The 23,085-nt window shown below is 40.5% G+C and overlaps 1 protein-coding gene across 6 annotated transcripts in view; it reads right to left on the bottom strand.

Moving 5' to 3' along the window:
• The window catches only part of MCTP1 (multiple C2 and transmembrane domain containing 1), a 294,838-nt gene that overhangs the window by 165,033 nt on the left and 106,720 nt on the right, over positions 1-23,085 (bottom strand). For all 6 annotated transcript variants that reach the window (XM_069881062.1, XM_069881063.1, XM_069881066.1 and 3 more), the window contains exon 2: positions 18,227-18,341. In XM_069881062.1, the coding sequence (XP_069737163.1) occupies positions 18,227-18,341 (115 nt within the window). The remainder of the gene's footprint in view (positions 1-18,226; positions 18,342-23,085) is intronic.

The raw sequence follows: 23,085 nt of genomic DNA, 5'->3' as shown, positions 1-23,085 counted from the left end.
AAAGGTCATTATGCAGGTAATTCACTGTGTTCACACCAAATGGGTGTTTGCATTGCTTTCTGTTGTTTGCAACCCATTCTCAAAGTCATACATGAAACATCAGCTATTGAAGTGTAGATCTTAGTTAACAGAATTATGTCCATATTAGGACTAGGATTTTATCTCAATGCCATCACAATAATTAGATTTTAAAGTTGAAATTATTGCTTTAAAATAGTAATCTAATTATCTGATGTCTTTGGAAAGGCACAGGCTCCATTGACACCACTACTGTAACACCACCTCATGGATTTTATTGTGTTCAGGCTTCCCTCTTCCACAAAGACACTTCCTACAATACTCACCATGAGGAAATCAACTCTAAATCAGTCCACAAAGCTCACACTAACTGCAGTCATCACCTACCAGCAGAAGAGCACAGGCCTAAGACCCCTGATCGAATGAAAATTAACTATGACCAGAAAGAAAATCTGGAAGGGAACTGAAATGTTGAACATGGCAGGAATGGAGAATGGATGTGTTGTGGGTTTAGAAGCATCAGAAGGAACAACTGGTGGAAGAAAGAATCTTGCAGTGGCATGTGTTCGAGGCACAGAGATTAGTGGCTATCCAGGAGGGCCCCTGTGTCCTCATCTGAAGACACTCATGTAAGGAGATGAAGGACAGCCAGCAAAAACCTGATAGTGCACACAGAGTTGCAAGGTAAATCACTTCCACCTACCAGAAGGCACAAAATGTCACATCCACAACTAGCACAGACATGGTCGTGAGAGTAGCAGAAGCCTCAGATCCATGAGGAGGACCTGACAACTGGTCTCCTTGTCCTGCGCATCATGCATGACCCAGACTCCTAAGTCTTTAAAGAAAACAAGGAAGCTGGATAGAAAATCCAAACTAATACCTTCCCTAAAATGCTGGTTGGCAAGACTTGATTTTTATGAAATGAAATTCATTTTAATAAAAAATATTGGTCAAAATTCATATTTCTATTTCTCTGCCAGCTATTTCTGAGCCTTAATATTATTTGATCAAAGACTATCTTAAAATAAACAACAGTTCTAGCACTAATAATAATCACATCATCATAAGCAAATGATTCATAAGACTTTTCTTACTCTTAATGACTTTCATCAGACTTACATATTCTGGACGTTTGTGTTCACATCCACAAGGAAATACAGTGAGTTACTTGCGTTAAAATTGTAAACATAAAGGCTGGTATAACCAGGGCTCTTTGCACTATTTCCTGCAGCCACAAGATGTCAGTGCTCTTTACGTAAAATTATATATTCCTGCTCCTCTCAGTTCTGCTGAGCTGCACGGAGCCGCCTTTGGCACTACTCTACATCCCAAGGTCCCAATTTTAAAATCGATCACAGTAACAATTTTCACAAATATTATCTAATTGTAATACAGTAAGTGTGCATCCATATTAATGACAATAACACACCAAGCACAGGTTAATGTCATATTTAAATATATAATCATAGAATCATAGAATAACCAGGTTGGAAGAGACCCACCGGACCATACAGTCCAACCATTCCTATCAATCACTAAACCATGCCCCTTAGCACCTCGTCCACCCATGCCTTAAACACCTCCAGGGAAGGTGACTCAACCACCTCCCTGGGCAGCCTGTTCCAGTGCCCAATGACCCTTTCTGTGAAGATTTTTTTCCTGATGTCCAGCCTAAACCTCCCCTGGCAGAGCTTGAGGCCATTCCCTCTTGTCCTGTCCCCTGTCACTTGGGAGAAAATATATTGTGTATATATATGTCGCTTGGGAGAAAATATATTATGTAATGATATACTAATATGTAATTTAAGTCAATATCAACAATTCAATTAATATATTTTTCCACTTTTAAAGAAAAAAAATCAATTTGTGATCTGATTGTTAACAATGATTATGAGTTTGTACACAAAACCAGAGAAAATCAAAGACCCCTCAGTCTGAGTTTGCAAGAATCTGATATTCACCAGGGATTTTTGTTATCCAAATCTCAGGCTCTTCATTGGTTTCCTGCTTACCAAGCCATTCAAATGAATCTGGTTCACATTTTTCCTCTCTGTAGCACTTAAGAACATTATTGAGAGCCTTCACTCGTGAGCTTGAACCCTCCTCTCAGATCCCAAACTGCGAGACTCAGCTCCTGCTGCAGCACTGCTGCTGTCTGTGCAAAGGCAATAAAGATTTTTCACACAACGTGGCAGCCTCTCTTTTCCTAGGAAACACTGAATGCCTAAAGATGCTGCTGAAGTCCAGGACAGGAACTCTCCATCAACATGGGCAGTGTTCCCTGACCCTGGGAAGCAAGGGTATTTTAATGAAGTCTTGTTTAATAGGGAGGTCTCTTGATCAGGAAGCGCAGGGACAGAATGAGGGGGAAGGGTTTTCAGCTGAAAGAGGGGAGATTGTGATGAGATCTTAGGAAGGAATGTTTTCCTGTGAGGGTAGTGAGGCCCTGGCTCAAGTTGCACAGAGCAGTGGTGTCTGTACCCTCCCTGGAGGTGTTCAAGGCCAGGCTGGATGGGGCTTGGAGTCCCTGGTCCAGTGGAAAGTGTCCCTGCCCATGGCAGGAGGGTGGAACTGGATGGGCTTTGAAGTCCCTTCCAACCCAACCCATTCTGTGATAACGTGGCAAACTGCCAACCAAACAAAACTCAACAGAGAACACAGAGGTGAAGATCACCATGAGACCAAGTAAAGAGCTTGACACTGCTCCCCTGCAACTGGTGCTAGCAAGATAGAAACGACAAGGGAAAAGCATTCCTTTATGGTATTTCTGCACTTCATTCAGTGTGAATGAAGTCCAACAACCAGCATGTCTAAAAAGCCTGTGCAGGGTCAGTCTGCATTATGCGGTAACCAGACACTGAAATCCCAAAGGCAGATTTGAAAACCTTATACTAAAAGAAAGAACAGAGGCTATAAAAAATCCCAGTATAATACAGATGAACAACACTGAAACCTAGCACTTCCAGCTGTCACTTTGGCTGGAGTTGTTTTCACACTTCATATAACAAGAAGAAAGAAATTACATTTTAGAAAAATGGTGAGTTATCAAATACATTTGTTATAGAAGCTAATTAACTGATTTAATTAAAACTGTTCAACTACAGCATAGTTAAACGCATTACTTTTTCCACTACTGCTGTTCACTCACAGTTTAACTTCTGAAATAGAACACTAAGACATATGCAAGCCCATCCCAAAAAATAAGAGTGACTTTGCCTAAAAGCTTTTGCGTGGTTCAGATGCTGATTACTGCAATTCAAACTCTAGTTTCAATGTTTTAAAAAATGGAACACTATTTTCTCGGGGCAGATCTAGGTTTCAGCTGGTTGAGAAAAAGATTTCAGAAAGGAAAACAGAACAAATCAAAGAAACTACCTTCTTCCCCTCTCCCTCTGGCTATAGCAAAAAAGCAAACAACACAATTCATTAAGGTCTTTCTTATAGGTTGTTATCACTGCTATGTAGAGGACCACGTGGAACATAGGATCTATTTTCTGTATTGACAGAGTTACTAAGGATAAGCCATGATGTTACAAAGGCTGCAGCCAGTCCAATTCCTACTGTAAATCACGAGTTTCCTTTGGATTCATCACACATACAAGATAAATATCATGCTTGGACCAATTTCAGCCAGGTGGTTTGAAAAAACAGAGTACTTAAATAGTATTAACTGTAAATCACAGTAAATAAATCAAATTTGCTACTGTATGGGACATAGGACAAGTACTGAAGGAATAAACACAATCTAAGAAGCAATAAACACCCAGTAGACGGGGGGAACAGGATTTTTCATCACTGCAAGTAACTGGGCAATAACTTCATTTCTGGAAGCAAAATAAGGTAAAAGCATGTTCTTAATTGTCTTATGCTTAGACATAAAACTAAATCTCTGTCTTTGTATTATTCCTCCTTTTTACTTTCAATCTTGGAATTGCTTGTCTTGAAAGGAAAGCAAACCATTAGAGATGTACAGGGATGTACAATAACTTTGACATCATAGTTCCCAAGAAGCTTAATTATTAACAAAAATATTTGTTCTGGACTCATTACATGAAGAGTTCTTTCACTGCCATCCAGCTCTTTTCCCCATTTCTCTGACTCCACCCACACTCATTTTCATTCTAATAAAGTTTCTCAGCATCCAGCTCTTTTCTTTGTCAAAATCAAGGCAGGAGAATATGCAGGGGGAGAGTTCTCAGTTGTCTGTCAGCTGAGTTTGTCAAGTAAAACACCTATCAGTTCATAGCATTTTACCTATTTTGTGTTCCCAAACTGTAATATAAAGCATCTCAAAAAAAAAGAAACAGAAGAATATAGTCTCCTCTGCCTGATATTTTATTCTGAAAAGTGGGGTAAGTGCTTAGCACAAACTATCTCATAACCATTTAACACACAGAAAGAGTAGTTGTTATATGTCTTGTGCAAGAGCTGCAAGCCTGACTTCTTGTTGGTCTTCAGCAACCCCCTAAACAAGACAACTAAACACTACAAGACTAAAACTCACAGCTCTTCCATAAAAAATTCTACTTTCTGTCCCTCTATCCACCTAGCAGATAATTATCCACTTAGTTCACCTAAAAAGGACAATAGTTAGATTAAATGATACAAAGCACTTGGAAAACTAATATCCAAAGACTGACGATGCCAATTACAAATTCACAGTTAGCATATGGAAGCTACAGGGTGCAGAGTTCTGCTTAAAAGTCAACAGGGAATACAGAATTTTAATTATTCAGAGCCCATTAAAAATATTGGTTGTAACATTCACAGCTTTCTTTTTCTTTCTTTCTTTCTTAGATTAATTCCTGCCACAAAAAAAAAAAAAAAAGGCAGTTTTAGTACTGTATTTCAGCACAGCTCACAATAAGCAGCTCTACTTGGCTTAGTAAATACTCAGAAAATGCTAATTATGCTTGTGAAATAGAAAGAATGAAACACCCCCTCCCTGACACAGAACAGAATAGACAAAAAGCAATTGTTCAGTGGTCAGCCTAATTTCAAGAAAATCTTCATTATTCATTTTAAGCATAGCTGAAGTCAGATTAATTGAAACAGGATTTAAGTGTGCTACGGAAATATTTTCCTTGCAACTCAAATTATTATGCTGGTTAATATACTTTAATGCATACAGAATTACATACCTAAATCAAAGGGAACACTGTTTGCTCTGCTTCTAGACCCTCTGGACTAAAATTATGTTTTTCCTAAAATTGTTTAAGATCTTCCTGAAACTGTTTGAAGCACAGTACCTTGTTTTTCAAGGTAGCAAGCTCTTGCAAAACCAATCAGAGGTTTCACCTCTTCTGGGACAGAGAGAGGACCCTGATTTGCTTTGTCTACAAAGCACAGCTCTCTGTTGGTCTTATACTTTATACCTTTAGTTAGTTTTATAGTAATGATCTTATTTATGTATACTTGCAAAGGACAAATATATGAGCTGTCCTAGTCAATGTAACAATGCAGTATCTTTCTTTCCCGTGAAACATGCGAGTTTTTCGCCATGCCCCAGATAATGATTTACTATGCATTAAATGCAAACTGAAATAAAAGCTGAATCTTAAAATATAAAACAGAAAAAAGGTAGATAAAGCTAAAATAGAAGCTTTAGCAGCCCACATATGCTTAGCACAATAAAAATGGGTACGATGCTTATTTAATAACTTGGCTGAAACAGATACAGACTGCACATGCAGTCTCACTTAAAGTCATATGAAGGAAAACCTACACTATGAAGAAACACCTGTGGAAACATACTATATGAATCTTTCCTTAATATAACATTGTAATTTACTAGATAGAAATTAATGTTTAATAGCTTGATGTTGCTACTTGCTTACTTTCGTTTAGCCATTGGAAAAATACCCAGGCACAGTAGAATTATGCCAACACAGCAGGGCTTTCTATGCTCTTTTAACAACCACAGAATCATTAAGGTTGAAAAAGACCTCTAAGATCATCCAGTCCAGCTGTCAGAGCAAATCCACTGTGCTTACTAAATCATGCCCCAAAGTGCCACAGACACACACTATTTGAACCTCTCCAGGGATGGAGACTCCACCACAGCCCTAGTCAGCCTCTTCCAAAGTTTCACCATTCTTTCAGTAAAGAAATTGTTCCTAATATCCAATCTGCCCCTCCCCTGGAGCAACTTGAGGTCATTTTCTCCTGCCCTATCACCTTCCTCTTGGGAGAAGAGACCAACATCCACCTCACCACAACCCCTTTTCTGGGAGCTGCAGAGAGCACAGAGGTCTCCCTTGAGACTACTCCTCTGCAGATTAAACAATCTCAGGTCCCTCAGCTGCTCTCAGAATCCCTGGGCTTCAGCCCCTTCTGCATCTCTGTTTCCCTTCTCTGGATGCACTCCACCCCCTCAATGTCCTTCTTGGAGTGAGGGACCCAAAATCGAACTCACGATTCGAGGTGTGGCCTCAACAGCACTGAGTGAAGAGCAATGATCCCTTCCCTATTCTGGCTAGCCACACCATGGCTGATCCAAGCCTGGATGCCACTGGCCTTCTTAGCCACCTGGGCCACTGCTGGCTCATGCTCAGCCATGCTGACAAACACTCCCAGGTCCTTTTCCGCTGGGCAGTTTTCCAGACACTGTTCTTCAAATCTGAAGTGTTGAACAGGGTTCTTGTGTCGGAACAGCAGGACCCAGCATCTGGCCTTGTTGAATCTAATAGAATTTATATGGGCCCATTATCCATCCTGTCCAGATAACTCTGCAGAATTTTCCTCATTCATGATGATCAACACCTCTGCATAGCTTGGTACTGTCCCCAAACTCACTGAGGGAAAACTGCATTCTCTCATCCAGACTATTGACGAAGATATTAAACAGAACAGAATCAGGCACAGAGGTCTTTGATGTATTCTAATGACTACACATTATAGATCAGATTCTTCCACCAGAGGATGACGGTCTGGAAGTCCCAAGCCATGTTGCTGCTGACAATGCTGAGCAAACTACCCAGATGACCAGTGCAAAGCTCCATGGGTACTTGGGCAACTGGAGTAGCAAAGAACACTGTAGTGCTTTGTCACCATCCCTGGCCAATAGGTCACCAGGTAAGAGGAATCTCTCTTTTTAACCTTGGCATAAATTCCCACTGCAATATTCTACTCAGGAACATCACTTCTGACACAGGCACCTGCCTTTGCAATAGCAGTGCGGAGGTGCAGTACCTGAAGGGTACAATTTTAGTAACATATTAAGCATTTATGCATTACAGCCCATAGGTGACTTGACAGCATACTAAACCTTCTGTTTCTACCTTATTTTAGCGCTGTCAAAGCCCTCTTGCTTTATCTCCATTACTTTGTAGCTGGAGGGGTATGATGATTCAAAGCTTAAGAGAGATGTCTACAACTTGGAAAGATTTACTCAGTGAACGCCTACATTCCTACAATGATCCAGGGATGCATCCAGGAAGATACATGCTGTTTCCCCTCTGAAGAATTTTCCTAACTTCTTTAGAAGAAAAGCAATGGAAAAGGAATGAAAGCTAAGCATCTGCAAACAGAAGTAGTAGAGGTATATTCATAATCTGCAGTGTTAGCACTGTGCTCCACCAGCCTCGCAAAGGATAGATCCAGTTAGCTACATGGTGCATTGCCATGTGAAATTGAAGTGAATGATAAACATATTCCTCCAATACTTAAAAATATGAATCATCACAATGAAACTGAAAGAAAGGGAAAAAAATTGATATTCATTATTAAATAACTGTATTTGCTGAATAAGCACTTCTATAGTGCATTTATCAGGAAAGAGAAACAGAAGAAACCAGTACTCTTTGTAATAGTATTAAACCAGAAACAGCCAGTTTTAGACGATTATCCAAAACCACATTGTACAGAAACAAAGTGATGGATTTTTTACCGTGTCTTAGAAATGTATGATGGTAAAAAAGCCACAGCCAAAAAAACAGATAATGGAATCATAGAATCACGTAATAAATTGAGTCAGAATGGACCCCAAAGCCCATGGAGTTCCAGCCTGCTGCCATGGGCAGAAACACCTCCTGCGGGTTCAGGGTTCTCAAAGCCCCATACAACCTGGCCTTGAACACCTCCAGGGATGAAGCCTCCATGACTCCTCCAGGCAATGTGGGCAAGGGGCTCCCCAGCCTCTCAGGAAAACATTTCTTCCAAATATCTCATCTCAATCTCCCCTTCTTGCAGCTTAAAACCATCCCTTCTTGTCCTGTCCATGCACTCCCTGATGAAGAACCCCTCTCCAGCTTTCTTGAAGGCCCTTCCAGTACAAGAGGGCGGCTAGAATCTTTGTTTACTCTCACACCAAACAAATCTTCATTCTTGCTATCCTTTTTCCAACTGATAAAAATGGCATCACAACTACAGTTTTCAGGTTCAGGAGAGAAAAGTTCCACATGATGAGAATTGACAAAGAAGAACCTGAAAGAGTAGAAAGCCATGCCAAATGGGCTTCAGACGATGTGTGTTGGTCAACCAGCAGTCAGTTCATATGATCCCTGCTTTGGTTCAGGCTAATGGTAACACAATAGGAAGCTTCATCTTATGTCCCATAAATGTCTTCTGCTGCACTAAGAGGAAACTTTTTGGCCTTCTATGAGAGTTTGGGTTTGTCTGTAACAGATTGCCCTCCATTAAACCCAGCTTCTATAGTATTTATTAAGGTTCAAAAAGACCTCTAAGCTCATCCAGTACAACCATCAGCCCAACACCATGGTGCCAACTTAACCATGTTCCAAAGCTCCACATGTAGAGGTTTTTTGAACCCCTCAGGGATGATGATTCCACCACTGCCCTGGGAAGCCTCTGCCAGGGCTTCACCACTCTGTCAGTGAAGAAATTGTTCCTAATATCCAATCTTCCTTCCTTCCTTCCTTCCTTCCTTCCTTCTCAACCTCACACCACATAGCTCGCACCAAAGCTTGCACTTGGTGCTGATGCTATGACAACTGGGTCTCTTCTGTGAATGAAGCTAAGTTCCTTGCACTTTCTCATCTGTCTTGTATGCACGCCTAATATCTAGATCAAGATAACTCAGGAATGGACTGTGCCCACAATTCTTGTCTCTTTCACCTTCCTGCATTACATAACTCTGAATATTCCCATTTTTGCCTTTAATTGCAGCATTCACTGAGTCATCAGCTAAGACCAGAATGACTGTTTTAAAAATTGCTCTTAATAATTTCTCTTATCAATGCACTATTCTAAAAGTGTTCTCCACATTTATTAACAAGACTAGCAACGATGTGATCACAGCAGTGTCATCTAGTGGAACATCACCAGAAGAGTTGTACAAACAAATGTGACAATCAATTTTACATTTTCTCATATTGTATCATGAGATCAGCCTAATGGGTACATTAGACCTTCAGAGAGAAGAAAATAAATTACTTTGAAAATAAAAATTACTTCATACTCTGGAGAAAATCTTTTCAGAGGGCTGGAGTCCTCTAAATTTGAAGTTATATCACCCTTGAAGTTATATCATCTCAATGCATGCCACTGTATCTAGGTACATAATTTTTTTACTAGCAGTTTATGTTATGCTTTGTATGAGTGCTCCAAGTTTCATTAGAACTCCCTCGTTCTTCTAACTTGACCTGTAACTGAAATACAAAAAAGTGCCTCAAACATCACCCTTGAGAAGCTTTTTATCATAGAACCACAGAATCATTAAGGTTGGAAAAGACCTCTAAGCTCATCCAATCCAAGTATCAGCCCAACCCCACCATGCCAACTAAACCATGTCCTAAAGTGCCACACCTACACATTTTTTGACCCCCTCCAGGGATGGGGACTCCATCGCTGCCCTGGGCAGCCTCTGCCAGGGCTTCATCACTCTGTCAGTAAAGGTGATTTTTCTAATATCCAAACTAAATTTCTTCTGGTGCAACTTGAGGTCATCTCCTCTTACCCTATCCCTTCTTACTTGGTAAAAAAGACCAGCACCCACCTCACTACAACCTTCTTTCACATAGTTGGTGCTCTAGTTCCTGCTTTTACCTGCAAAATTCAGCTCCTCAAATATTGTTTCCTAGGGAAAGTAAGAAACCTACTGACAGCACCTCTCCCACTAAGGTAAGGATTGTTCTATCATCTTCTTCATATTGTATTTTTACAGGATTCTAGTAGATTGTACATACTGTTTTACATTCACAGCTGTTATAGGAGAGGAAATCCTGGCCCACTCAAGTTGATGGAGATTTTGCTACCAGCTTCAGTGGAACAAAAATAAAATAACCATAAAATATCAAGTTTACCTAAAATGTTCACAAAGCCTGCTGTTTAATAAAGTCCATCTCAATACAACTGCCATATTTGCTGCATGTGAATTTTACCAGTGCTCTACAAATTGACATTTTCTATTTCAGGTACCTAAAGGCAACTGATCAAAAAAAGGTCAAAAAACCCTCTAGAAAGTGACTTTTGCAGTTGATAATTATATTTCTTTCAATATCCACACAGTCCCATCAATAGACATTTCTGCATGTGCTCCATAATACTCATAAATAAATCTGGTTTTTGGGAATGAGTGTTGGGGTATGTTATTTTTTTCACTAATTTATATATGCTGCTACCCACAAATGTAGATACTGGCTTAAAGTACCTTGCAGCTCTGAAAATCCTACCTTTGATTTGGATGCCTAAGTAGCAGCGTTGTGAGGAAGCTGATAAAGCATATGAGCTCTCTGACAGCAGTGTTTGAAAAATGCTTGTCCTTGGCAGTTTCTGCTGAGGGTGGCACAGAGCCAGAACCCGCAGGCAGCTCCTGCCAGACCTTGCTACGGGGAAACTCAGCAACTGTCGCTGTCTCCACAGGTAACAGGAATGAGGTTATTTTTGGATTCCTGTAGAAATTCTCAATGTAAAATGCCAAGGAAATGCTGCTAAGATGTCTTCTCCAATCATATAAGAATCCCACAATTTTCTTAAGACAGTCCATTTTCATATGGGTGTATACTCCCCCTTAATGTCGAGGAAGAGGCACTTAGCCACTCACTTAGAGGCTGCCATGGAATTTCTTCAAGTGTTTCCTTAGCTTGAGATGGAGAAATGAGAATAAAAACACAAGGCCACAGTGTGTTAAGGGAAACATGCTTACCAGAACACAAGCAAGAACAAGAAATCAGCAGGGTGCAAGTGATGGACTGACTGTTTTCAGCTCCCCATGCAAAGAGGAGCAGCCATTCCCCTTAAAGTTTTTGAGGGGACAGCAGGGTACAACCGAAGAGTGAGGACTTCCAGGGACGTGAAAGAAATACTGGCCATGATAGAAACAGAAAGCCACATCAGAAGAAAAATGCTGCACCTAGATCTCTTGCAGTCTGTTGGCTGGATGGAGAGGTCCAGGCAGAGTGCAGGACCTGGTGGTGAGAGGAGGTGTCATGCCAAACAGAGGACAGAAGAAAACACAGGAACCAAATGACACAGCTGTTGGGAAGGGCTCTTCATCAGGGAGCGCAGGGATCGAACAAGGGCTTACGGCTTTAAGCTGAAAGATCACAGATTTAGATGAGATCTTAGGAAGAAATGTTTTCCTGTGAGGGTGGGGAGGCAGTGACTGATGCTGGCCAGAGAAGTGGTAATTGCCCCCTCTCTGGAGGTGTTCAAGGCCAGGCTGGATGAGGCTTCGAGCATCTTGATCCACTGGGAGGTAACCCTGCCCATGGCACGGGGTTGGAACTGTATGAGCTTTAAGGTCCCTTCCATCCCAAACTATTCCATTATTCTATGACCCATCCTCAGGTGGACCTTCGCACCTTCTGCAGAGGAATTTGCCTAAGGGACAAAAGTTCTGCAGCACATCAGTAAAATACGCAAGCCTAATTCTCACTGCTCTTCTCTGCTCCTTCCTCTTTGCTTTCCTACATGCAGGAGGACGACAGTTCCTGTTCCCATCTGGCATAAGTCACTGCTGCCAGGACTACGCCCAAGACCTATCTGCCTTTGGGTGGGGAGAATATTTCACCACTGGCCTGGACAGCTGCTGGAGGACAGAAGGCCAGGCTGACAGAGCGGAGAAACCAACATGATGCTGAGGAACACAACATAGCAGCAGCCAGACTTGGGCAGAGTGGAAACGAAAGGGAAAAGTAACTTCCCAGCCTAGATATTTTGTTGGGCAAGGCTAATCTGTACCTGCTGATGATCAGAATGAAATATGGAGCTGCGATTCTCTTTAACCAAAGCCAACCCGTCCCTGCAGGAAAACAGAGACAGAGCTCCAGCAGCCTGTTACTATGTCTCAGGCATCTTTAGTCAAGCACTGCCAGCCTAACAAGCATGTACCTTTAAATAAAACATCCTGAAAATATTTCTACACATGATGAATGCTGGCACATTTATCTACATATATTTACATCAATTCCAGCGTAACAAGCATGCCAAGCTGGGATTTCTTGTTTCAGCATCTTACCCTCTCTATTGGCATAATAAGGAAAGAGAGATTTAAAAAAACATTCACATCCCTGGGAGTCCTTGAAAATTATTAGGTGTAATTTTGGCTCAAATAAAACTTAATACAACCCTCCTAAAAGACCTCCATATAAGATAAAATTCTCACCCATTTTGATTTAAACTAAATATAGACCCTTTGACTGGCATCCAAAACTAATGATAGCTGATTTTCTTTATATTAAAAAGCATTCAAATTGCACACCTAATTAATACAGTAAAATAAAAATATAATTAAATAAAAATTTGATGAACGTTCACAGGTCAATCTGGAGAAGAGGAGATTCAGGGGAGACCTTATCACAGTTTAAATCTTCCTGATGAGGAGAGGAGAAGGAGCAGACACTCATCTCTTCTCTCTGACCTGAGGGAATGGCAGGACGGTTAGGTTGGACATTAGGAGAAGGTTCTTCTTTATGACAACAACCTTCTCATCTCTTCTCTCCAGGAAACAGGACAGGGGCACGTTCCTTCAGATGCTCTTGGTTTTGCCAGTCATCTCTCCCAATTAGTCTCCATTTAAGCATCTAGTTTCTTACTGATACTTTTCATATCAGAAGTGGTAAATTGATCAAATTGAAATACAGCCTTTACACTGCACGAAGCCACTAATCACACACTTTGTTTGGTGCAGGTTCCCATACCAAAGTCAGACACTGAAGGACTAACCCATCTTTACAAAGAGAGACTCTCCAATCTCAGGAGATGTCACTGAGCTGTCTTCTTCAGAGAAAGATATGGAGATCAGACAGTATTGCCATCTGAAGATCAAGGCTTCAGAACACAATAAATATCTCAGTTCAGGAACTCTTCCCACAAGTTCTCACACAGAAAAGACACCACTTCTAATCATCATGAAAAAGCCAATGTATATTTTAATTATGCTCAAAAATACCATTTTCCTTGTGCTCTTTTGTATGTACAATGAGGCCAATCTTTGTGCATTGTGTACAAAGAAATTAATTATAAATTGTAAAGCCAGAACGGATCACAGTCATTATGTTTTATGCCCGATTTTTGACACCACATGAAGCCCATGTGCTTAACTCGTGCTATTTGTTTCCTAACTTTATTTAACATGGAGCAGCAAATCAGCTCATAGGTTACTCAAAAAGCACAAAACGGAGTGAATTCCAGCCTCCAGTGAAGTAATGAAACACTGTTGGTAAAACATATTTGAAACACTTAAAAAAATGTTTTTTATATCTTTCTTTTGACTGAAAAGGATTGTAGAAAACCAGTGACTAAGATATAATTCCCCTCTTCTCTGACTGTTCTGAAACATTTCAGTTTGCATCTCAAAATGAGTCTTTCTTAAAGCAGAAATGGATGAGCCAAAAGGGAGTTTTGTCTGTTTGTTCATTTGTTTAAAAACAGTATTTAAGATATTGTAAAACATCTATAAAGGCATGTCACTGATGTGAATCAGCCACATCAATGCCACATGCAAGAAGTCAGAGACTAGCAGCAACAAATCAAAGGGGTCTTTTTAACCTAAAAATTTTAACTCCAGACAAAACTCTTTGAAAAATACATGATATTGCACAGACATTGTACATGGCAAAAAGCAAATGAGAAATAAAAACTGAAAAGTAAAACATAAAGATGTAGGTAATAAGGTTAGCTTGTTAATGTTACCAGCTTACTAGATCCATCATTACACAGTTTTTCCCAGTCTTATGAGAAAAAGTCTCAGAAAACAAATTTTTAAAATTAATGAAGCATGTCAGGATGCACTTAGATGAAGCGTATGCTATAAAACGCATTAGATGTCACTACAGAATTTAGCCAGAAGCAAAGAGGCAAACTGCCTGATTGCACAGCTGAGATGAAGTTGTGGCATCACAACTCAGTGTACTTGGAAGGCACCTGGATCAGAATAAAGACAAGATTTCTTGGGAATAACAAAGAGTTAAAATGAAGAGTCACATTTCTTTTTGTCACACTGTACATACCAGAGCATAAATATTGCCTGTTATAACCATAGACTTATAGAATCACAGAATGGTTTAGGTTGGAAAAGACCTTAAAGCCCACCCAGTTCCAACCTCCTGCCATGGGCAGAGACACCTTCTACTAGATCCGATTTCTGAAAGCCTCATCCAACCTGGCCTTGAACACCTCCAGGGATTAGGCAGCTAACACTTCTCAAGGCAACCTGGGCCAGGGCCTTACCACCCCCACAGAAGAACATTTCTTCCTAAGATCTCATCAAAATTGCCCTTCTTTCAGCTCAAAAGCATTCCCCCTCATCCTACCCCTGCACTCCCTGATCAAGAGCCTTTCCCAGTCTTTCCTGGAGCCTCTTTCAGTACTGGAAGCTGCTCTAAGGTCTCCCCACAGCCTTCTCTTCTCCAGGCTGAACAACTCCAACTCTCCCAGCCTGCTTTCATATGGGAAGTGCTCCAGCCCTTGGATCATCTCTGTGGCCTCTTCTGGACTTGCTCCAACAGATCCATGTCCTTCCTGCACCAAGGACTCCAGAAATGAACACAGGGCTCCAGGTGAGTTCTCACCAGAGCAATGTAAAAGGGCACAGTCCCCTCCCTTGACCTGCTGGTCACATTAATGAAGGATTATTTTCAATCATTTGAGGAGACAACTGCAAGATGTGAGTGCTCTTAGAATAAAGTTCTGTCCTCCCTTTGTTAAGACCAGCAATGCTGCTTACTTATCAACTAATAGCTGTGATTATCGCTACCATTGCCAGCAACATAAATGTTGTTTCAGTCTTTTTCCTTTGACTCTCAGAAATGTTGTGGTGTCTCTTTTGATAAATTTGGGGAAGACAAAGTGTGCAGAACATTCACAACCTGAGAATCCAACTTTGAATTCTAAGCCTGCAATATGTTCAGTGACGGGTTTCTAATGATATGTGAAACTGAAGCTCAAATTAAAGAAAAAAAAAAGCTAAAATAAAACCAAATTATTTTCTACTGTATAGTCCAACTGTTCTTTCAGAGAAAAATTCACAGTACTTGGAGGTAGTTCAGTTTTCAGGCTTTAAGCATCAAGAATATGGAGCAAAGACCTTTGTAGTCAGATGGGTTTTCAGTGAATTTCAATATTGTCAATATTCTTTTTATGAACTTGCTGAATCTCCAAATGTTCTCTTGTACCCACACAAACCTCTGGTAAGAATTCAGGTTTACATGCTTGTTTCTTACTGAAACACCACTGGGGCTACCATAGGGATACTATAAACAATAAATAAAAAGAAGCAAGTATCACACTTCAGGAAGGATTTAGATAAAACTGACTTCCTAAATCAAGCCTCTTTCTGCGTAGTTCCCATTCAGCAGCCATCCCAATCCACTCAGTACCTGCTTTTTCTCCCAAGTAACAAGTGATAGGATGAGAGGAAATGGCCTCATGTTGTTCCAGAGCAGGTTTACACTAGATATTATGAAAAATGTCTTTACTGACAGAGTGGTGAAGCCATGGCAGAGGATGCCCAGGGCAGTGATGGAGCCACCATCCCTGAAGCAGTTCAAAAAACATGTAGATGTGGCACTTTGGGACATGGTTTAGCAGACATGGTGGGGTTGGGCTGACAGTTGGACTTAATGATCTCAGACACATTTTCAAACCTCAATGATCCTATGATCCTGTCATTCTAATAGCTGTAAAGTCTCCCTAATTCACCTGCTGCTGATGCTCCTAAAATCTTACTCTGAGCAGCTCCAAGAGGAATGGAAAACAAGCAGAAACACAGAAGATGCCAGCCAGGACGCTCAGTAATGAGTGGATGGAGGGATTTGGTTTGGGGTCCTAGTGCAAGGTGCTGTTTCTGTATTTTCCCTGTAAGAAACAGAGGCTCAGTCCTGGAAGCCCAGACACTGCTCAGATCTGAACCCTAGTCAGAGGAAGTATATCTATAGTTCCCCATAAGGCCAGAAGGATCTTCTACATTTCATCAAGATGCAATGCACTGCATCAAGAGGCATTCTCCTTCCTGACACACTTGCAGTTGTTGGTTGAAATATACCCTTGGTTTCTCAGGATGGGAGGGCCAAGCTTTTACAAGGACAGGAAAAAATTCAGGAAGTAACCCAGATATCTGCCTTTTGGTAAGATCCCAGTCTATGAGACTGTTTTGTGAAACCAGAGCCCAACAACCATCTTTTCAAAAGAAAAACCATCTCGCGCTAAACCTATGGATTGGTGATCAGTGTGCACCATCTAAAGGGAGTTACAGGCTGCAAAACAGGGTAGGCAATGGCTGTGCACCGCCACGCTCCTGGCCAGGGTCTAGGTCTGTTATATACTGAGCAGTCACCACTCTGGTTGACTCCCAAGCAGACTGAGGAGGTTTCCAGCTTCCCAAACCAACCTTTTGAAGCACTTGACATTTTACACCTTCATTTCAGACCCTGGGATTCTACCTCAGAGGATGGATCTCTTGTCCTTTATTTACTCTAGACCCAGAGTCCTGTCTTATAACAGGGGGGAGAGAAACCTAGAGATATTTTCCTTATTAACAAATAATCACATTTATATTCACATTTTTGTTCATTTATGAATAAAATGAATGATAGATATGACTGCATTATAACAATGATCGTTCAGAAACAGGACAAGTCTCTATAGTTCACAGAAAAAAAGCCCATTTTTGAGCATTTATAATGAACATCAGAGAAGACTTGATAAAATATCAATGTATCTAGAGGAAAAATATACACAAAAGTTTATTCCATGAAAAATTAGTATATTATAATTTCAGTTTTGTTGACATAAATATCAGTGGAATGATCTCCCACCACTATAAAAAAAATGGTCCAGTTTTCTGCTGCTGTATTTGAGATCTGAAATAGGTCAAGTAACTTCATCAGGTAAGTCTGGAAATGTCCTGCACAAAAATATTGGGTTTTCAGTTAAATTTCTACTATGGCTTTTTCTCTCTCACAAGGTATATATTATGGCAAATCTAAAATACACTGTTAGTCAGGTTTATCATGCTAACATTGCTGCTCAGGAAGTGGGTAACTGACCTATCTAATTTTAAAAATGGGCTCCAGTTGCATGTACAGAGTCACTGAGTCAGCCTGCTGTGTTCCTGTGGGGTGAAATTCCTTTTTTGAGTCCCCTCTATGTCTGAATCACATGTGTGATAAATGTCTAAGAGTCAACTGTAAAATGCCAATACATGATAAGCAGGCTGGTCAACAGGTAAAGCAAGGACACATCTAATAGAGAGGGTTTACTACTGTTGTCTTTATAGACAGCTCCAGTATTAATCAGCTAAGCAGTCAAAGAATAAAATAAGAAGCCAGACAGCATTTGTGTAAGAAACACAGCACAAATTTATACGATTAAAGTAAATCTATCACACATTTCTTAAAGTGAAGCATCCAAAAACCACATTTTTCCCTTTGAAGCATTCAAAAACTGGAGGCAAATTGGCTTGCAGAAGAATTAAAACAATATTAGCTAGGGGCATGGTTTAGTGTTTGATAAGAATGGTTGGACTCGATGATCCAGTGGGTCTCTTCCAACCTGGTTATTCTATGATTCTATGATTCTATGAAATTTTCTCCTCCTGAAATGAAACTCCTCTTGAGTGGGCTTAGCTGGTCATAGCTCATTTTACTTTGTTTTTTTGAGTCAGAACCTCTACATTGTTTTAGGCAGAGTTTAACCAACACAATTAAAATTCAAACTTTAATTGTAACTTAAATATCCTCATATAAATTCAGCCAACAGACATGTCCCTTCCCAGACATAAGATAGTGTTTCTCAGTACACTTACCTCCACGGTCACGTGCTGCTAAATTCTGTCCTTTTCTCAGAGTAATGTCCAACTGGTACATTCCGGGATCCCCAGAGGGAAAATCTGCATTACTTGTGCCAACTAAATTTGTTCTCTAGAATGGGGAAAAAGAAAAAGAGCAACAGCTATTATTACTGTAACTTTCACGTAAGTTATAATTTTCTTTGGTGTCACTATACTGTTGAACTAAGACACAGTTGTATCCCACTCCTGATACACCAATACCAAGGAACCCACTCCTGTCACCTGTATGACAATTCCCAAGCATCCTTTTTAAAAAAAAAAACAAAACTGGTTGCTATCTCAATGGCTGAATTAATTAATTAGAAAGATGTTTGAAAAATAACTCCTTGATAGCTATATTTATTATGGCCACTTTAATTTTCAGTTACATACATATACACTTCTGGTCCAGTAGAGCAGAATAAGTAAGAAAACAGAGCTGTACTTTACAGTACTGCCTGGACTTGTCATTACTACTAGCTTCAAACTCTGTGATTATTCAGTAGTAATAATCTAGGCACTGAATAAGCACATATTGAGTTATGATTTTACCGTCTTCTGGAGTACTGCAGGATCCATGCTTTATTCCAGAGTTAGGGGGGATACTAGAGGGAAAAAAATCATAAACCCCATAAATGCAGATGTAGCTCTTAATTTGTAATACTGCCCTCTTAGTTTGCCTGTACACCAGGGCAAACTTCAGATTCTTAGAGCAGTTATTTGTATGAACTCTAACATAAAAAATAATAAAGGAAGACAGAATAAAGGAACTCTGGACAGCATGAGTGGTAACCATGTTTCTGCCACAAACAGCAAAGGAGAGAAATTATATTTTTTTACATATTTCTTGATAGAACTAAGGGAGTGGTTTTCAGCTGAAAGAGGGGAGATTGAGATGAGAATTTAGGAAGAAATATTTTCCTGTGAGGGTAATGAGGCTCTGTCCCAGGTTGCCCAGACCAGTGGTGGCTGCCCCATCACTGGAGATGTTCAGGTCTCAGTCTGATGGGACTTGGAGCCCCTGACCCTGTGGGAAGTGTCCCTGCCCATGGCTGGGTGGTGGAACTGGATGGGCTTTGAGATCCCATCCAACACAAACTGTTCCGTGATTCTATAGTTCTGTGATTCTATGATATGTATAAGCTTTTGTAAAATAGTTTTTAACTCATTTATCAACAGCATGTGATTACACCACATTCTTGAAACCTCACGTTTAATTTTAAAACTAGAACAACTCTATCTGCTTTGGAGAGACAATACACACGGGAGCTTCATCTATTATACATGCGGAGCACCATGATTACATATTCTCATGCTTGGAGTCAGATCTTTTAAGACTAGAGCTATTAATATTATACTATGTGATTATGGGTCCTCTGCAAGCAAAATACAAGCAGGATGATAGAGCCATCTCACAGACCATGTGTGAACTAAGTGCTACAACACTTCAACACCCCTTTCCTTTTTAAGTTAACAATAAATCTAAAGCACAAAGAAAGCCACAAAATAAAGGTATTTTAACATATGATTTGTTCTTCTTACTCCATGGTCATGTCCTTGAGCCTCAGCAGATCTACCTTCACTGCAACACCTACAAAGCAGGACAAACCACATACTGACATCCTCACCACTACCACAGCAATGAAACCATTCAAAACAAGTGTACTCCAGATAAAAAGGTTAGATCCGCTTTGATTTTGTGGGGTTGTTGTGCTTGAACTCTCTCAACATTTATCTTCTAGTTTTGTCCCTGTAAAGTACATCTGCAGCGCATCCAGACCTATCAAAAGATCTTGCAGGACTTGTGCAGAAGGAGCCCACTACCTCTTTTAAATGACTACAGCTCATTCAACAGCCCCTTTTTTTCTTCTTTTTAATGCCTTGACTGTTGAAGGATGTGAGGTTGTCAATAGGAATTTCCACTTCAGCACTGCAATGCTCAGTACCTGGTCCAGACAGAAAAAAATTCACACTGGCCTGATCCTCAGCCTCATCCTACACCCTGGCATGCACAAGGTTATTACAAAACCAGTAACTTGTGTTCTGAAGTAAATAATAAACAACAAAAAAATTCCCTTCCCCTTTCTTGCCCTCCTACAAGACACTGCAGATATAAAAGGAACATGATGTCTCTCAACTTTTATCACCTCCTCAATTCCTCCTCATGGTGTCCTCCTCTCCCTTCCCCTCTGAGGTACAATACAAGCTTTATATTAAAATTCTCTGGTTTAAACAGTTGCTCCCTGCCTTTCCTTTTCTCACCTTCTTTTCATTGCTTTTCCTTTCTATTTTTTCCTGCAATGGAGCTTTCTTTTAAAATTTTTTATTAATTAGCTTTTCCGAGAGCTACTGAAGGAGGACAGAAACTCTTAGGTGAACACTGCAACAAGCAGAGGGCATGAAGAGTTACACAAATGAAATAAAAAGCTAGTAAGTATCAACTATACTTGAGTATTAGAAATTATAACTTGTATTTCTGCTCCGACACAACATTTGAATGATGTAATTAAAACTGGAGACTGTCATAATAAATGCAACTAACAATAAATCATTTTTCAACCACTTTTTTCATAGAATCATGGAATGGTTTGGGTTGGAAGGGACCTCAAAGCCCATCCAGTTCCAGCTCCCAGACATGGGCAGAGATAACTCCCTTTGGATCACGGGACTCAAATCCCCATCAAACCTGGCCTTCAACTCCTCCAGGGACGGGGCAGCCACCACGTCTCAGGGCAACCTGGGCCAGTGCCTCCTCACCCTCTCAGGAGAACATTTCTTCCCAAAACCTCGTCTCAATCTCTCCTCTTTCAGCTTAAAACAATTAATTAACAAATTCAAAAGTTAAAATGTCAGCTAGTAAAAAACCAAAGAATTGCTTTTGTGTGGTCTGAACTGAAGTCAGGAATGTTTAGACAAGAAACCTGGGAGCATTCATGTAAGCCTGTGTTTGGAACAGTTTCAAAACCACATTTGCTGAACTTCCACATGACAACTAAGAATGCCAAGAAGACAAATTCTCTGTATCTAGGGAAAACAAAAAAACATCATCATAACTAGAAGCTGTCATGAGCCACGGGCTGTTTCTCTCTCAGTGGCGTGAAATGATGACACCAAGTCTGACAAAGCAAGGGCATGACTTCATTTTCAGTGTCTACAGTGTACAGGAGGTATGAAATTACTTTGAGATTACAGAACATAAAGGCAGTTAATCGGCAATTAATCATTATTTCACATAGGCACAACAACCTATGGGAAGGCAATACCTGAATTAACATCTAGTAGTGGTTTGTCAGTCTTTTACTTTACAATAAAACTTTTGTCTCAGCTATGACTACATTCATGAACTAAAATTTCCCCTAAAATCAAAATTAATTCATTTTAAGGTAAATTATTATTTGACACAAGCTCTGAAGCCTGAATTTCAGTAGAGAGGTTCAGTAGAGAGGTTAAAGAAGAGTCTGGAAGAGATGCAGAGGTCAGGACAGAGGTCTGGGTGACCAGACCAGTCCCCAGTTGCACGCTGTGTTTAACAGATACCATCTTCCTTTACATGGGCTCTTCTCTTCCCAAGGTTGAGAGCACAAAGGAGCTGCTTTCACTTTCAGCAGACATCCGGGGGAAGCTGCCAGCAGCTTGCACTGAAATGGACCTGCGGCTGCAACTTCTGACACCTCAGGGGATGCTCTAACATGCCCAGACAATGCATCACTGCACCCAGCCCAACCAAATACAGAGCTCACATAGTCCACACTTCTGATGACCAACGAGCAACACTCCTCTTCATGCATCTGTTTTACCAAGAACTATCTCCATATTATAAAAATTTGCCTGAAATCTCTCCAACAGAGCCCAGGAAGCAGAAATAAGAATGTTTTTCAGCTTGGTTCCGGGTTAGCCCAGGAACAGTTATTCATCTGGGTTATTCATTACCTGTAAGTCAGCTGAACCCTTTTCTGCTAGGGGGTACATAAGGCAAATCCATGATGGACATGGGAACAAAGACCAACAAACAGCAGAATGGATAACATGCAGCTGGAAAACACTCCATACTGTACTTTGAGCCCAAAAATCACAGACATGAGCATGTATGAAGCATACTCATGGAGCAAAGCCACACAACGTGAAATAACAGATTTGCTCAGTTTTACAGAAGCTCTGGTATTTAGACACAGACTGAGACATCTGCCATTCTGGAGATGCACGAGACCAAGGGGACTTGAGGAGGAATATGCCCTTGCCCAGACTTCATGTCACTGCCACATTATGGGCCACGCAAAAACCACCATGAAGAGTGTGTGCATCTTGGTGCCAAAATATCAGCTTTCTGATGGCTCTGACTAGCATCCATGAGGATTTTTATTTTTAAAATCAAAATATCCCCAAAATATCTCCCATATCTGTGACATATAATGAAAAAAAATTATTTGAATTTTCTAAAACTATTTCAAGAGCAGCTGGAAGCTCTGGTGGCAGCTACGTCATGAAGCTGTTCTCTGCTAAACCCTTTGTGACTGCCACCTCTGTTCACACCATAAGAGACACTTCAGTTCATCTTCCAGATTTAACACCTTAATGAAGACTAAAGAACTATTTTTACAGCTGAACAAATGTCAAGCGTGTAGAGGACTGCAAGTGTGCTGGCGGGTAGATGTATGTGAGTAGCTGCACCCTGGTAACAGCAGAAAAAGCTATCCTAGCTTCTGTACATCCAGTGCTTTCACCCCATGAAGTGTTCACTGGTCAGAACCTGCCTCAGCCTGCAAGAAAAACATTGCCAACTGAGACTGACAAGATGGTGTCAATCAGCACCATTCCCACATCACAGAAACATAGAG

This window comes from Phaenicophaeus curvirostris, chromosome Z (assembly GCF_032191515.1).
Source record: "Phaenicophaeus curvirostris isolate KB17595 chromosome Z, BPBGC_Pcur_1.0, whole genome shotgun sequence".
Lineage (NCBI taxonomy): Eukaryota > Metazoa > Chordata > Aves > Cuculiformes > Cuculidae > Phaenicophaeus > Phaenicophaeus curvirostris.
The sequence above is the reverse complement of the archived record's forward strand: the minus strand, read 5'-3'. Positions and strand labels throughout refer to the sequence as shown.